The sequence below is a fragment of the Hippichthys cyanospilos genome, chromosome 11, assembly GCF_059441005.1.
Source record: "Hippichthys cyanospilos isolate Australia breed blue-spotted pipefish chromosome 11, RoL_Hcya_1.0, whole genome shotgun sequence".
Classification (NCBI taxonomy): Eukaryota; Metazoa; Chordata; class Actinopteri; order Syngnathiformes; family Syngnathidae; genus Hippichthys; species Hippichthys cyanospilos.
Window position 1 is genome coordinate 4,697,688 of NC_142379.1, and position 17,282 is coordinate 4,714,969.

At 41.2% G+C, this 17,282-nt stretch overlaps 4 protein-coding genes across 8 annotated transcripts in view; 1 reads left to right on the forward strand and 3 right to left on the reverse strand.

The window, feature by feature from the left end:
- Window positions 1-17,282, forward strand: part of LOC148415511 (extracellular calcium-sensing receptor-like) — a 49,101-nt gene that overhangs the window by 257 nt on the left and 31,562 nt on the right. For 3 of the 5 annotated variants that reach the window (XM_088427737.1, XM_088427742.1, XM_088427738.1), the window contains exons 2-4: window positions 494-653; window positions 4,526-4,669; window positions 14,966-15,123. The gene's annotated coding sequence lies outside the window, so the exon portion shown is untranslated. Of the gene's footprint in view, window positions 1-314; window positions 396-493; window positions 654-4,525; window positions 4,670-14,965; window positions 15,124-17,282 lie in introns of those variants that run through there. The other 2 variants (XM_088427741.1, XM_088427739.1) reach the window with 2 other exon arrangements.
- Window positions 329-11,784, reverse strand: LOC148415512 (vomeronasal type-2 receptor 1-like). Its single transcript, XM_088427775.1, has 14 exons — window positions 11,545-11,784; window positions 11,203-11,488; window positions 10,303-11,121; window positions 9,892-10,113; window positions 8,885-9,008; window positions 7,911-8,810; window positions 6,883-6,905; window positions 5,372-5,530; window positions 4,541-4,810; window positions 3,359-3,559; window positions 2,398-2,670; window positions 2,099-2,326; window positions 1,903-2,026; window positions 329-1,347 (listed from the first exon to the last, which is right to left on the reverse strand). Exons 1-14 carry the CDS (start codon window positions 11,751-11,753, stop codon window positions 422-424), a joined length of 4,764 nt encoding a protein of 1,587 aa, XP_088283901.1. The 5' UTR covers window positions 11,754-11,784; the 3' UTR covers window positions 329-421.
- On the reverse strand, window positions 5,547-8,769 carry LOC148415513 (vomeronasal type-2 receptor 1-like). Its single transcript, XM_088427746.1, has 3 exons — window positions 8,620-8,769; window positions 6,741-6,905; window positions 5,547-6,674 (listed from the first exon to the last, which is right to left on the reverse strand). Exons 2-3 carry the CDS (start codon window positions 6,848-6,850, stop codon window positions 6,260-6,262), a joined length of 525 nt encoding a protein of 174 aa, XP_088283872.1. The 5' UTR covers window positions 6,851-6,905; window positions 8,620-8,769; the 3' UTR covers window positions 5,547-6,259.
- Window positions 12,772-17,152, reverse strand: LOC148415514 (extracellular calcium-sensing receptor-like). Its single transcript, XM_088427744.1, has 6 exons — window positions 16,901-17,152; window positions 15,987-16,805; window positions 15,517-15,738; window positions 14,873-14,996; window positions 12,884-13,771; window positions 12,772-12,791 (listed from the first exon to the last, which is right to left on the reverse strand). The coding sequence occupies exons 1-6, from the start codon at window positions 17,150-17,152 to the stop codon at window positions 12,772-12,774; spliced, it is 2,325 nt and encodes a 774-aa protein (XP_088283870.1).

Genomic DNA, 17,282 nt, shown 5'->3' on the forward strand with positions numbered 1-17,282 from the left:
TTTTAAATCGTTTGTTGTTGAATTGTTTTGTTTTTTTACAAACTACTTCTGCCTTTTTGAACTCCCTTTTTGAACATTCCCTCGTAGTCTTGGTGAGTTCCGTTCTGTTGTTTTCCTGTGTCCACAATTCAAGTGTTTTAATACGTTTTAGTAGTATTTTTTTTCTGGGATTTTCTTTGTCTCCCATATAACACTTTCTGTCCTAACTTGTTTTTCACCACCCTATTCAAATTAAATTATTATTTTTGAACACATCAGCCTCCCTGCTTTTGGGACCACATTCTCTTCACCCTTCCTCCACCTCACCCCAACACGCTGAATCCTGACGCAGCCTCAAAATCCTTTTTATTTCACATTTTCATAAATATAACAACCCTATGCGGTCACATTCTCATGTGAGGTCAAAAAGCGTCAAACTTTTCTAACTGTGCTTGAGCGGCTTTTCGTTCCCTCGGCCCATGATGGCTTTCTTTGTGTTTCTCTCTGGTCTCAGCAGGATGATGTAACATTTGGGTCCAAACAGTGCCACCAAGAGACCAAAACTGGAAGCCAGGATGGCAAAAACCTCCACCGCATCCGCGTATTTTCCCGGAGAGTTGATGTAAGCCGGGACGAATGCCACCCACACGGCACCGAAGATCAACATACTGAAGGTAATCAGTTTGGCCTCGTTGAAGTTGTCGGGCAGATTTCTTACCATGAATGCTAGCAGGAAGCTGAGGATCGCGAGTAAACTAATATAGCCCAGCAACACCCCAAAACCAACAGTGGACCCAACCACACATTCATAAACGATCTTGTCTTTGTAGTATTGAACGTTTTTATGAGGACTGGGTGAGGCAGAGATGATCCAAACGATGCATACGACAGCTTGAATGCAAGTCAGAGCCATGATTGTGCCTCTCTGCTGCATGGCGCCGAACCACTTGAGAATGGCTCCCCCTCCTGGTTTGGAGGCCCGAAAAACAGCCAGAACCACCACGGTTTTAACCAGGATGCACGACACACACAGCACAAAGCTGATGCCAAACGCCGCGTGCCTCAACTGGCACGTCCACAGCCTCGGATGGCCGATGAAAAGCAGCGAACACAGGAAGCACAGTTTGAGCGACATCAAAAGTAGGAAACTCAGTTCGGAATTGTTGGCTCGGACAATGGGTGTGCTGCGATGGGAGATGAATATCCCCAGAACAACGGCACAAATTAATGTGCCCAACAAAGAGAAGCTTGTCAAGCAAATGCCCAGGGGCTCGTGGTAGGAAAGGAACTCTGTTTTCTTTGGCACGCAGTGGTCACGTTGAGGACTGGACCAGAAGTCCTTTGGACAACTGTAGCACTCCGTGGAATCTGTACAAACAGTAGAAGCGATTAAAATAAGTGGAACATTGTTGAAAGGTAATTATGGATCATTCCTTGTCCTTTCGGACTTGTGATGGGACATTGGGGGGGGTTGACATATAACCGCATAACTCAAAATAGAGAATTATTTTTCCACTCGAACTCGAATGAGAAATAAGTAATATGTCATTTACAAGACTTAGGAGGATTATATATACCTATAATTAGATATGTGTTAGAATGATTGTGTATAGCTTTTCCCATATTCGTTTCTGCAACATGTATATTGGTAGACATGGATATTTTCTGTTGGAATTGTCATGTCTCCTGCAGCTGTAATGAATCACAGACATGATGACCTAAACCATATCACATTATGGAACAGTATGGGTCTGTCTTACCTGGGGAAGAAGATAGCAGTGATTGCATGAGCTGATAACGCGTATGGACTTCCTAACTACATCCCCCACTATTAGAAACGGATTGTTACTTTGCTGCCATAATGTCTCCCGACTGTTTATCATGCTTAACTGGAACTGGTCTAATGCAAACAAAACGACTCACTTGTCATGTTGCTGATCTTGCCCTCAGAGCAAAAGATGCAGTCAAAGCAACACTCAGGTTGTCCTTTCTTCCTCGCCATGCGGGTACCAGGAGGGCAACTTTCACTGCACACGGACCGAGGAGGCTGCACAAAAGAAAAGCGCTTCGTCAACAATATCAAAACGTTGCTTTTCGCGTAATAATGCCTGACAGTGACCTTTTTCGATCCAAAGCGCCAGATGATTTTGTTCTCATCGAGTGTGAGCTCTTCCCCTTTAAACGCTGACTCCTTAACCTCACCCACATGCTGAACTTTAGTCTGACCGCCAGGTAGCCACTGCAAGTTTATGACATCGTATATCCGTACTGCGTCGCCGCTATCGTCGAACGTCACTCGGTCACCAAAAGATGTGGTAAAGTTGACCTTTTGCAAATAATGCAGAAGCTGCAAATAACAGTAAAAATGCAAGCTCAATATAATTGCGCACGCGTATCTCAATTTCCAATTGGTCATACCTGCCATGGCTCCATCTCCTGCAAAGTCGCACAGCCGCGGCCGCCGAAAGGTCCGCTCCCGGGCACACACCGCAGCAGATCATGGAGGGAGTGCGCCAGAGCGTAGACCGCCTTGTAAATATTATATTCGGGTCGGAGGTTGGAAACATCCAAAAAATCTGAATCCACACTTGTTATGTCTTCATTTCCTGTGCATTGGGCTCCTCCCGCTTCCAGCCAGCCTGCTGGAGGTGCAAACCGGCAATCAAAAGTGTTTTCCCAGAACTGGTTCACCTGGAAAGAAATACAATATACAAAAAAAGAGCTGTTACACTGCAAAAATATCCGGACCAAATACAAGAAAAGAAAACATTTGACAAATGTTCTTGTTTTAAGCAAAAAAAAAAAAAAAATCTGCCAGTGGGATGAAAAATTAGAAAGATTAGAAGATTAGAAAAAAAGAAAATAACAATCTGAGTGTAAAATCAAGCAATTTTCAAATCAAACGCAATCAAATAGTTCACAATATATGGGAAAAATTTAGGAAAATAATTCTTACTTTAAAAATCTCTATGTTTTTCAAAACGTTGCATAAAATAAGCATTTTCCCCCTCATTTAAGCTTAAAAATAAGGAAATGGTCCAGCAAACTTGTCCTTGAGGCATTTTCTTGAATTATTCATGAATTAGAGCATTTTTCTCAAAATTATAGCCATGCAAAACTGTATATTTTAAAATAAGACGACCCCAAAAAATTTTCTGATGACTTTAATAATTAAAACAATGACTACACTACAGTGGATTTAAGTAAACATAATTCTGAAGGCTTAAACCAATGCCTACAGAAAAGTCTGTTCTTATAAGATTTTCTTTTTGCTATCATTTCCTAAATAAACAACAATGGTCTTGATTTTAAGATGAAGATAAATCAAAAATCATGTTTTCATTTTTCATCTTCTGAGAAAAAAAATCGGAAAGCTCACCAGGCTGTATTGGCTCTTGTCGTGTAAGTCAGGGCGTATTTGCGAGAGGAAATGGGCAAGTCCCGGTATTTCCCCTCTCCGGATGGCGATGCCCAGCGTGCCCCCCAGGTAATACATAAGACGGGGTGTGTGCAAGACTGTGGCTGATGTCCAAGATTCACTGGCGATCCATTGCAGGCCCGTCACGTTCTGCCTCACAACCTAGATTGTGCACATCAACCAAATCACTGAGGATTAGGTCACAAACTACTTCCTGGTTCAAGCGACTTCCTGTATCATGGAGGGTGATGCCATTTTGAATTGTAAAAATTCTGTCGGGGCACATTGTGGTTAGTTACTGTAATTAAGGGTTTGGTATTAAGAAAATGCTTGCAATATCTCAACATTATTTATTTCTTATGACCGTTTTGTAATTTTGGTACAGATTTTACCAAGCATGACGGAAGTTGACATGATTGATTTGCCTTCGTGGCTCAATGAATTGGGCCAGATCTGACCCACAGACCTTATGTTTCATACCTGGGATTTAAGTATGTATATATATATATATATATATATATATATATATATATATATATATATATATATATATATATATATATATATATATATATATAATTTTTTTTATTTTTTTTCCATTTTCCATTTCACAGGCTTAAAAATTATTATTTTATGTGAAAATGCATTATCCTAACGCAGTCATAGTTCATGTTAACGCACATGCTGCATTTTTTGCCCCTAAAATAAAGTCAAACTTAGTTGAGTATTGTTTAAATAAAAAAATGTCAGAATTTTACATGAATAGAGCGTCTACAATATGTAATATTTAACAATGACATCAGACATAGTAATTCCAACACATTTATTTAAAGACTAAATAATACTGAAAGAAAAACATTACAGCTATCATTAATTTAGAATTCCTTCTTAAATGTAGAATAACTGGTGGAAGCTGATGTAGCCTTGCTATTTATCAAAACAAAATGTCCTATCATACTGAACTACATTTAAATTATTCAAATAAAATATTAAACAATAACTTGCCCGATCCGATGAGATCCAATATCAAACATTCTACTTTATAAGTAAAATGTAATTCTCTGTTTTCATTGTTTGTCAGAGACCTACTTAGTAAAAAACCGAAAATCTCTTTCTCATGTCTTCCAGTATTTGGATTCCAACCTCATCCATCAGATGAAGCATGTGTGTCTCGTGCGCAAACACCATGACGACTCGGGCCGTGGACGTCCTCATTTTCTCCACGATCCTCCGGAGCTCCGCCGGGTCGTTATCCCACGGCAGGACCTCCAGGTAGGCCAGGCAGCCGCCGCCGGACTCCGCCAGCTCGCGCTGGAAGCCGCGAGCCACGCCCACTCCGTAGTCGTCGCCCGTCACCACCAGACCGGCCCAAGTCCAACCGAAGCGCTTGAGGATCTGAATCAGAGCTCGAACCTGAACAGAACAATTCAAAACATCACCAGAATATCCAAATATTATTCCTATGCAATAGTATTATCAACGTGACATAAACAGTGCTTAAAATATTACGTGCAACTTGCCGCCATACAGAATCAGGTTTCTTTAGTAGGCGGCGAAAGGGGAGAATTGCAAAAAGCGCTGCGAAATAATTCAGTAGTTACAGCAATTTACTCTAATTTGAAAGCGTTTTGTTTGACAAGGAACTCTAAAGGCAATCTCACATGAAATACATTGCTCAAAAAGGTCAGCCCCCCCCACACAAAATGTGAAATTGCTCCTGAATGCATCTTATGATTTTATGTTATTATTGCCTGAAGAGATTTTCTTTGCCACTGTTTTTAGCCTGACACAAGTACGACACTCAATTCTTGAATAGTCACGACCCAGATTTTGCTACATAAATGTTCACCCAAAAAAACAGTAATAGATAATATTAAAGACAGACCCATATCTTCCAATACAGCGAATTTCTTTAAAACTGTTTGAAATCGTTCATTTTTATACTACTAATTTATACAGTAGTGCTGCTTGTACCTGAAAGTCATCGTTGGGGATGGTTCTGAAGAAGGATGGGAACTTTTTCCGATTGCTCAAACAGGCACACGTAGAAAAATAGCTCACCTGTGCAGAGAATGAAAGACGATTTATGTAAAGTACTTTGCATGGATCAGGGGTGACCAAGCAAGCCATGACCTATACCAAAAATGAAATTTGCTTCTAATATGTCATTATTATTATTATGATTGTTATTATTATTATTATTACTATGACTACCACTACTACTACTATAATTGTTGTTATTATTATTATTATTATTATTATTATGATTACTACTACTAACATTATTATTATTTTTATTATTACTACTACCACTACTATAATAATAATTATTATTATGATTACTATTACTACTACTACTACTACTAATTTTATTATTTCTATTATTACTACTACCACTACTACTACTACTACTACTACTACTATTATTATTATTATTATTTTTTATTTTTTTGCATGGCGTTCCTCAATATGCAAGTAGTTGATCATTTTTTACAAACAAAACTGTTTTCCTCTTTTTTTTCCCCTCATTTTCTCATTTTCCTCATTTCCCGCTCTTGTCAAGGTCCCAACTGTGATGATGTCACATAAATAATTCCTAGGCAATAAATCAAAAAAAGAAAAAGGTCAGCTTTTGATAGACTGCTCCTGTTCTGGTTCTAAATGTAGAAGTGGGATTCAGTTGCTGTTCTGCATACGGGGCTGGAATTTTTGGGCTGGTCATCAGGTCTCAAACCACCACAAAATCTTGTCAAATCCTCAACGATTTACCTAAAAGAAACCTGTTCAGCTTTAAAAGTAGTACAATACACAAACATCATTCAGTTGCTTGACTGACTAATATTGTTATGCTTGATGAATAAGTTAATAAGTGCCCCTTGCATCCTTCAAAATGTCCTTATATGGCGCCGCAAGGAAAAAATGGACACCCCTGCTATAGACATTGTTTTTAAAAGAGAAGAAGACTAAAAAAAGGAAGCTGACGATGGGCATCTTGTATAAACCCAACACCATGGACGTGGCGATGGAGAAGGTGGAATAGGAGTCTCCCACGATCCCAAGAACCGGGGGGGTTCCCACGCAGTGGTCCCGCCACGGAAACTCCTTCTCCTGTCCGCCGACCAGCGACAAGCCTCCGCTGAAGCCCACCACCAGCGCGCCGCAGTTATCGTAAAGTCGGTAACCCAGCGTGAGGCCCGGCAGCAGCTCCCGGTTTCCGTTGATCTCGTTCACGGCGAAGACCATGGTCATGGCCTGCCTGAAGCCTAAGGTGTCAAAGCTGACATGCAGAAACGTCAAAAGTACAGATAACGGAATTGTCGGGATGGCGTTTTTCTCCACCTACCCCTGGCACCTGGGCTGACGTGGTTCCGAAGTGAACGTCTGCTCCGGGAACACCGACTTGAAGTGCACCTCGAATAGCCCGCCCAAAAGCACGTCGCCGGGTTGGTGCATTTGGTTTAGCCGGAAGTGCCTCCATAACTTGCATGTTGTAGAATTGGAGGACAAGCTATAAGACGACAAGGAGAAATGAATCAAGAGCGGACACAAGATCAAATGTTTGTGGAGGAACACTCCCATGACGCCCGATCGCATTTCTGCCGCGCTTCTTCGTGACGCATTGTTTTATACGTTTTGCTCTTTCATCATTCGTCACACGGATTAATGACATGAGCCCCTCCCATCAGGATATGGAACATAAGCTAAATAACATATTTTCCCTGCATGTTCCATATCCAAAAGTTATTGGTCAAGAACAGGATCCAGCCATCATTTGGCTCAATTTGACTGAACTTTTTTTATGTTGATTGAAATAAAACAACCCCAGTTTTTAGGTTTATTTACATGAAACAGTCCGTTTTATGAGATTCTTTTGTGTAAAATCATCCAGAAAGTTGACGCAAATTAACCTAAATATTGGGTCGGTTCATTTTTGACCCATAATTGAGTTATTTTGAACTCAATCTATTAAAAAAAGAGTCAAAAGAGAACCAAATTAGACCAAGCCACATTTTACCTTTTTTTTTTTTTTTTTTTTAACTCAGCATAAGTTAGTTACACTGCAAATGAATAATCGATGAAACAGCCCTTTGGGGGTGTGGGGGGGCAATAAGAACTACCAAACCAGTAATCAGTACATTTTATTTTTCATTTAGTAAATTGTCCATCAGGTTACATATATTTCCAATTAACCACAATACATATATGCATTTTTTTTGTGTCATTTTACATTAATCTAAAGCAGAGGTGTGCAAACTATGGCCCGGGGGACCATTTGTGGCCCTTCATCCACAGTGTAGCGGCCCGTCTAATACACTAACATTTCATTTTTATATAGACAATTTGTACTTACTTGATTGATTGACTTTTATAGTGTTTAATTACTAAGAAAAAAAAAGCAAAAACGAATAATGAGGCTTATAAGTCTTTCTATTTTTCTGAATGTGGTATTCTGGAAAAAAAGTTTGGACACCCCTGATCTAAAGAGATAAAATACCATAATCTCAAGGGCCACCATGGAACATTTTCCCTTTCACGTGCTTTCTGGTATTCTTTTCAGGCTTGATTAGTATTATGTAACATTTCGGTGCAAAAATGCTGACCAGTAAGCCAAAAGCTGAAGACAAAATGGCAAATATCTCCACGGCGACGGTAAACTTGCCAGGAGAGCTGATGTAGGCAGGGATAAAGGTGATCCAGACCGCGCAAAATATCAACATGCTAAACGCGATGAATTTGGCCTCGTTAAAATTATCCGGCAGCTTTCTCGCTAGAAACGCCAGAACCAAACATATAATTGAAAGAAAACCGATATAACCCAACACGGCATAGAACGCCGCGTCAGTGCCAGTGTTGCATTCTAAAATAATCTTATTGCTGTATTTGAAAACCATATTGGGGAAAGGTGGCTTTAATTTGAGCCAAAGTACACATATTAATATTTGGACCAGAGTACATGAGGAAACGATAGCCCGCTGCCGGGTTGGGCCAAACTTCCCGACAACTTTGTTGGTGAAGAACGACGCCCTGAAAGCCGTCACGACCACGATGGTCTTGCTCAAGACGCAGGAGATGCAGAAAGCGAACGTCAGTCCGAAGGTGGTGTGACGCAGCATGCACACCCACTTGGTGGGCCTGCCGATGAACGTGAGTGGGCAAAGGAAGCACAAAAACAAAGAAAAGAGCAAAAAGATGCTCAGCTCCGAATTGCTGGCCTTGATTACCGGAGTGTTCCTGAAGTAGATGAAGCTAAGCATGGCGGCCATTGATAGCGAAGCCCCAAGTAGCGACACAGCGGTCAGAGCTATGCCCATCGGCTCGTGATAGGTCAGGAACTCGATGGGTTTTGGAACGCACTCATCCTTCCTCTCGTTGGACCAGAACTCTCTTGGACATGGCGTGCAATCCGTTGCACCTGTCGGGTGGCAAAGATTAACGTGTACATATGAAATTGTACTTTTTGCGTAAGTCCCATGCTGATGCTCACACCTGTCGTGTTGGCTATCGTCCCATCGGCGCATGGGATACAGTCAAAACAGCAGATGGGTTTTCCCTTTATGTGAGCTTTCCTGGTCCCCACTGGACATTCCGCAGAGCATACCGATATTGGAGCCTGAGGAATGTAAAAGTACAATATTTTTCATACGATAAGGCACAATAGCAGTATTTGACCATTTTGGCTAATTTTCTTCAACATCATTCTCGCAGTATTTTAGCCAAGGAATGGCACACTGATAACGAAATGCGTGTGGCATGTTGAACTTTGACATGTTGTCACCGGATGGGTAAAATTTCAGCTCCTTAAGTGTCTTCTTTCAATGCTTTTGTTTTGACGTGGAATGCATTTGATGGAAAAATCAACAGATTGGACATGAGCTCATGTTTCAATTTATTTGCTCTTCATTTGAAAAGAAAATGTACTGTTCTTGTCACGGCATGAAAATGCATTATAGTGGATTTGATAATACCAGCTGAAACCGTGTGAAAGTTAAAAGGTTAGCCAATGCTGGTAGCATCCACGTACTGCAACGACACATTGACATTTCTCTTGTCAGTTTGAGCTCAGTATAAATTGTTAAAAGGGTGCAGATTTTTTTTCTTTATGCCAAGAGCCTGACATAGAAACATTTCATTCAGTATATGTATTTTTTTAGCACATTAGTATAGATTGACTCAGTACTTTTTCTCCGAGCCCACCACACAAAAAAATGTGTTCATCTCCTTAACTCTTTTAATGCCAGCCCATTTGTAAAAAAAATGCTTGCCAATATCAAGCATTTGTCTGGCTATAGTTTGCACTTTTTATAAAAATATAATTTATCAAACCTTTTCTCCAACTATTCCCTCAGAACAAGTCAGTTGACATCAATGGGGGTCTGTGGTAGCGTTTCTGTTTAAATCCTTTTATGTCAAGTGTTAAGTACAGTGAAAATAATTTTGTGATTCCATCCAAAAGCACAATGTAAGCATAAAAGTTTAAAAACCAACCAACTCACCGTTTCGCCCGTCTGCCACACAATCTGCTCCTCCTGAAGGCTGAGCTCATAATCGCCACTGTCAGCCAAGGCAAAGCGACCCAGTGTCACATGTTTCACCTTCCCGTCTTCCAGCTGCCAGTTGACGAGGTCGTAAGAAGCCGGCGGGTCACCATTATCATCAAAGAAGACTTTATCACCAAACTGGTTCTTAAATTTGACCCTTTGGAGGTGATAGGTCACCTAAGGAAAATGAATCATGCTATTTACATGGGGTAATATCCCAGGCATCAACAATCAATCTCCAATGGAACCTACTTATATCCTAACTTAACTAGTCCTAATATATAACAATATAAGTACATAAATACAAAGTATCGTAAGGAAGGCAAATTACTCCTGTTCATCATCAAGACAGTTTTTCAGTCTCACCTGTTTGGGCTGAATGTCTGACACATTCATACAAGGTCTTGATGGTTTTTCACCAGGAGATTTGCAGAAAAGCAGACTGTGGAGCGCGTGCGCAATAGCGTATACCGCATTGTACACGTTATAAGAGACTCGAAGTTGAGTGACGTTGAAGAAATCATCCTGGGATATCATTAACGTCTCATTGCCGGCGCATATTTCATGCGCGGTGTCAGCTTCTTCTCCCGGTACGACAGCTTTGCACCCTAGTACGATCTCCCAGAATTCCCTGACAAATGCTGCGTTTGGATCCGTGTAAGGGCTGATGCCCGTGAGGAACGGCTTCAACTCGGGAATCGCCATCTTAGGCATGACAAAGCCGAGGGCCCCGCCGAAAACTCGGTAGGTTTCCGGGGTGGACAGAAGAGAGGCCGTTATCCAGGACTCGCTGGCGAGCCACTGGATCCCCGTGATGTTCCGTTTAACCACCTCTGTCAATAAAGGGTGAAAATCGGTATCGGAGGCAAAAACAAGAACAACTTTAACCTCTGATCGTTTGATCGTTTCCGCAACAGCCCGGAGCTTTTCCGCAGAGTCCGTGCGCATAATAGTTTGGACAAATGCCACGCAACCGCCAAACTTTTGCAGTTCCTCTTGAAAGGAGAGGACCCCGTTTTTCCCGTAGTCTGTATCCGACTGCACGGCTCCGATCCACCGCCAGCCGAAGCGTTTGACCAGGGCCACCAAAGCCTTTGCCTGGAAATAGTCGCTGGGGATTGTTCGAAAAAATGTGGGATACTTTGATCTGTCACTTAAACAGGCGCATGTTGAGAAGTAGCTCACCTAATAGAAAAAAAAAAACCGATGACGGTCAAACAGAAAATGTTCATTTAAAAAAAAGACATAAAACAATAAATATCTCACAATGGGTACTTGGAACGGTCCAAGTGTCAGAGCCACAGCGAGAGACTGCGAAGATCCGGACTCAGCTATGACGGCAGATATCGCCGGGAGACAAGATGAGCCAGCTTCCGTCTCCTCTGTCCCACCAGCCAGTGTGAGAGTAGCGCGTAAAGTGTTGGTTGTAGAGGAACACGAGTTGAGGATCCTGTACCCCAGCGAAACATTTGGCAGGAGCGTCGTATCTTTGTTGATCTCCTGGATTGCAAACGCCATCACTTGAGTCCATCGAAAAGCTCGCAGGTCAAACCTAAAATGAAATAGAGATGAATCGGACCTTGACTATTCAAATGTTATTTACCTTACCCTTCACACTTGACTCCTGGAGGGTTTTGAAGAAATGTAGAGGAGCTGATTATCTCTTCGTAAAAAACCGGGAAAATGCCCCCAATCATTATGTCTCCTCTCTGTAAGAGACTGGGCATGTTGAACCTGCTCAACAGCTCACAGCCACTCACTGCGTCAAAGTGCAATGTAGATAAGAGAGAGGACAAGAAGACGCCTCTGGCCAGCATCTTTGCGCTGGATTTTTTAGAGCGACGAGGACTCGTCTAATATATGACCTGTCCTCTTCATTATCAGTGGGAATAATTCCCATAAGGGGCAGCCATCTGGTGGTATATTTCTGTCGGTGTTTGTGAGCGGAATACACACAGGAATGAAAGTGGAATATGACTGATAATCAGTTCATCGCTTTTACATTGCTTTTCATGAAAACGGTGATGATAACTAATAATAAAAATTTTGATGGATGGATAAAGCATTTGTTTCCCAAATACAGTAATTCCATCAATGTTTCTTTTTGATGTTGATGACCTCAGTATTAATGATGAGAAACTTAAAGGGACAGTGTGTAATTTTTAGACTGTTTTTCCTTGAAAAGGAATACATTAAATGATTATAAATTTAAAAAACTTGCACATGAGTGTGTTCCTAATGACCAACAGTATGTTTTAAATATAATCATACGTCTAGTTATTAAATTAGATTACATGAGGGGTGGCCATGTTTGTTATAGCTACAGACAACGGTAAACGCAGCACCTGCAGCACCTCCTGCTGCCTGTAATGAAAAACGGTCTAAATCTTACACACTATACCTTTAAGCCTCATGAACCATTTGTGATGTTTTTCTGCACGTCAAGATGGCACTGTTGGCTTAAAGATAAAAGCCAGTGCAATGGAAATTAATTACATTTCCACTGCACTTCTAAATCAAGAGCGCCACCTAAAGGAGCGAAAAATGTCTCAAGTGGTTCACGAGGCTTCATTCTTCCACCATTACTATACATTTATATACAAGAAATGTTTATATAATGAAAAAAATACTCATTAAGAGGACATTTCCAATCTTTTGATTTTTATGCTTTATAATACAACACAATATAAGAGTTCGTGTCAAGATAAGCTAATCACAAACTTTTTTTAAATTTCAGATTGTCCTTAAATCCATCAAAACAATACAATATGTGCTATCAAACAACAACACAGAGTCCAAAAAGATTTTAGAAAATGTCAGTGTCGAAATCGTCCTTTATTTGTTCCTATTTTCACCAAAACACAATACATCAATGTGTCTTTATACTCATATACATCTAAAAAGATAAATAAAATACAATAATTTTAAAGACCAGCATGAAACATTTGCCCCTTGACGTGCTTTTTGGTATTCTTTTCCGGTTTGATTAGTATTATGTAGCACTTCGGTGCAAAAATGCTGACCAGTAAGCCGAAAGCCGAAGACAAAATGGCGAATATTTCCACGGCGACGGTAAACTTGCCAGGAGAGCTGACGTACGCTGGGATGAAGGTGATCCAGACCGCGCAAAATATCAACATGCTAAACGAGATGAATTTGGCCTCGTTAAAATTATCCGGCAGCTTTCTCGCTAGGAACGCCAGAACCAAACATATAATTGAAAGAAAACCGATATAACCCAACACGGCATAGAACGCCGTTTCAGAGCCAGTGTTGCACTCTAAAATGATCTTATCACTGTGTCTGAAAACCATATTTGGGAAGGGTGGCTTTAATTTGAGCCAAAGTACACATATTAATATTTGGACCAGCGTGCACGAGCAAACTATAACTCGCTGCTGCGTCGGCCCAAATTTTCCTGCAACCTTGCTGCCGGGGAAAGAGGCCTTGAAAGCCGTCACGACCACGATGGTCTTGCTCAAGACGCAGGAGATGCAGAAAGCGAACGTCAGTCCGAAGGTGGTGTGGCGCAGCATGCACACCCATGCCGTTGGTCTGCCGATGAACGTGAGGGGGCAAAGGAAGCACAAAAATAGAGAAAAGAGCAAAAAGATGCTCAGCTCCGAGTTGCTGGCCTTGATCACAGGAGTTTTTCTGAAGTAGATGAAAATGAGCATGGTGGCTAGTGATAGCGAGGCCCCAAGTAGCGACACGACGGTCAGAGCTATGCCCATCGGCTCGTGATAGGTCAGGAACTCGATGGGTTTTGGAACGCACTTATCCTTCCTCTCGTTGGACCAGAACTCTCGTGGACATGGCGTGCAATCCGCTGCACCTGTTGGGTGGCAAAGTTTTTCTTGCGCATCTGAAATTGTGCTATTTGGGTATGAGCAGGAATTAGTCTGACAATATGATTACCATGAGCAAAAAATTGGTATCACAGTATTACAGCTCGATGTTTTTTCCATTGAACGCAATCTGTTGTATCGATGAACACAATATTGAATATTTGATACATTAACAAATGTTTAACACATTTAGTATAAAATAAACCAATAAATATGTTTTTTCTTGAATAATCCTTAGAAAGTCACAGTGCCTTGTCATAGGTTCCCTATTTTTAAGACAAAGAATTCCTCATCTTCCATGCATGCCAAGAAGGTTAAAAAAAGTGGGCATTGTCATCTAGTTATTTTTAGAGGCAGCTTCTTGAGTCAACTCTGCAAGCATTAGTGATACTGTATCACTGAACTGTACCGCACTTCCACAAATGTCCACAGTGAGGCACACTTTAAAACTTTAAAAAAATCCTCTAAAACAAGAGTGTTAAACTCACTTTTTTCGCGGTCCACTAGTTGTAGTCTCTGTCAGTGGGCCAGTATGACTGTCACACATTTACCTAGTTTTGAGGCCAGTGAAAAATACTGTTCAAAAGGGGGATTGGTAACAAAAAATGTTTTTTGTTTCCCATGATTTTTTTTCAAGTTGAAGAATCAAATCAATTTTTGGTGTGTTCGAATCTATCTTTGGTGTGCTAAAGATCATAACTTGATTTTGACTGGTAAAGCGCAATCAATCATCTTCCAGATCAACAATCAGCGTATTTATTGGTTTAGACGCACAAATGTGTTATGACCTCCAGCATGTTGCTTAGTTCCGAATGGGGTTAAGACAAAGACCTCCCCCTTATCCTCCATCCATGCCAAGCAGGTGCAAAAAAAAAAAAAAATAATAATAATGGCTGCTATCTAATTATTATGTTGAGTCAGCTCTGCAAGCAGCCAATCATATTCTGCTCCGTTACTAACTAAAATAGACAAACACTCATTAGGAGTTGTAAACAGTGCTTATTGAAACCGTGACTTTTTAACACCATGGTAACTGTCGAACAGATTATCGACCCATTCCTAGGTGTGACCCAAGTTGATTCTCCCACCTGTCATGTTGGCTATCGTCCCATCAGTGCATGGGATACAGTCATAACAGCAGATTGGTTTTCCCTTTATGTGAGCTTTCCTGGTCCCCACAGGACATTCCACAGAGCACACCGATATTGGAGCCTGGGGAATAGAAAAAGGTGCACTTCAAATGCCTCAGTGGAAAGTAATGAAGTACGACCCAAAGATGACTACATTCTGGAGTTACAAATTCTGCATTGGCTCTAAAAAAACGTCCATACAGTAGAAGGTAAGGTAAAGTTTTTCATTCATTCCTTCAATTGTTATCATTGGTTACTCAAGCCATGCAAAATCAAGCATAAAAAACAAGCTAATGTAAGCAATGTCCTTGTTTAAAAGAACACCACAATGTGATTTATCGTCTCTTCTGTGCAATTACAGAGTCAATGATTAAAATAATGTGCAGAAATATGTTTCCCTAAAACTGGCATCGTGTTCAACTTTTGTACTTAGGAACGTTACTGTGTCTGTAAATTTTTATTGTAGCTTAAATAAAGGAGTTTAATTAGGACTACTTTAAACACAATTCTCTACTTCTCATTAAATCCCATTAGTGAGTAATTTCATAATCCCATCCAAAAGAAGACTTTAAGCATAAAAGAACAAAAACTGCACAACTCACCGTTTTGCCCGTCTGCCACACAATCTGCTCCTCCTGAAGGCTGAGCTGATAATCGCCATTGTCAGCCAAGGCAAAGTGACCCAGTGTCACATGTTTCACTTTCCCCTCTTCCAGCTGCCAGTTGATGAGGTCATAAGAAGCGGGTGGGTCGCCATTTTTGTCGAAGAAGACTTTATCACCAAACTGGTTCTTAAATTTGACCCTTTGGAGGTGATAGGTCACCTAAGGAAAATGGATCATGCTATTTACGTGGAGTAATATCCAAGGCATCATCAATCAATCTCCAGAAAAATGATGCCACCTATTTATATTCTAACTTAACCAGCCCTAATATATGATGATTTAAGGATACATCAAAACAAGACGTATACTTTTTGAAATACGGAAGAAAGGAAAACTACTCAGGAACCCATTTCTCCCTGTTCTTCTTCAGAAGAAGTATTTGAAACGAGACAGTTTTTCAGTCTCACCTGTTTGGGCTGAATGTCTGACACGTTCATACATGGTCTCGATGGTTTTTCACCAGGAGATTTGCAGAAAAGCAAATTGTGGAGAGCGTGCGCAATGGCGTATACAGCATTGTACACATTATAAGAGACTCGAAGTTGCGTGACGTTGAAAATATCATCCTGGGATTTCATTAACGTCTCATTGCCGGCGCATATTTCATGCGCGGTGTCAGCTTCTTCTCCCGGTACGACAGCTTTGCATCCTAGTATGATCTCCCAGAATTCCCTGACAAATGCTGCGCTTGGGTTCGTGTAAGGACTGATGCCGGTGAGGAACGGCTTCAACTCGGGAATCGCCATCTTAGGCATGACAAAGCCGAGGGCTCCGCCGAAAGCTCGGTAGATTTCCGGGGTGGATAGAAGAGAGGCCGTTATCCAGGCCTCACTGGCAATCCACTGGATCCCCGTTAAGTTCCGTTTAACCACCTCTTTCATTAAAGGGTAAAAGTCCGTCTCAGCTGTAAATGCAAGAACAACTTTAACGCTAGATCGTTTGATCATTTCCACAACAGCCTGGAGCTTTTCCGTAGAGTCTGTGCGCAAAATTGTCGCGACAAATGCCACACAAACACCAATCTTTCTCACTTCCTCTTGAAAGGCGAGGACCCCGTTTTGCCCGTAGTCGTTATCTGCCTGTATGGCTCCGATCCACCGCCAGCCGAAGCGTTTGACCAGGGCCGCCAAAGCTTTCGCCTGGAAATAATCGCTGGGAATTGTTCGAAAAAATGTTGGGTACTTTGATTTGTCACTCAAACAGGCACATGTTGAGAAGTAACTCACCTAATAGAAAAAAAAAACAAAACAATGAAGGTCAAGCATAAAACCGGTTAGTTCAAATATGATATAATAACGTAGTAAGACAATAAAACTCTCACAATTGGTACTTGGAACGGTCCAAGTGTCAGAGCCACAGCAAGGGACTGCGAAGATCCGGACTCAGCTATGACGGCAGATATAGCCGGGAGACAAGATGATCCAGATGCTGTCTCCTTCGTCCCACCAGCCAGTGTGAGAGCAGCACGTAGACTGTTCATTGTTGATGAACACGAGTTGAGGATCCTGTACCCGAGTGAAACATTCGGCAGGAGCTTCGTATCTTTGTTGACCTCTTCGATTGCAAATACCATTACTTGAGTCCATCGAAAAGCTCGCAGGTGAATCCTAAAATGGTTTCAAAATAAACAGAGTTCATTTGATGAACGGCTGATGGACCTTTTAGATGTTTAAAACTCACCCTTCACACTTGACTCCAGGAGG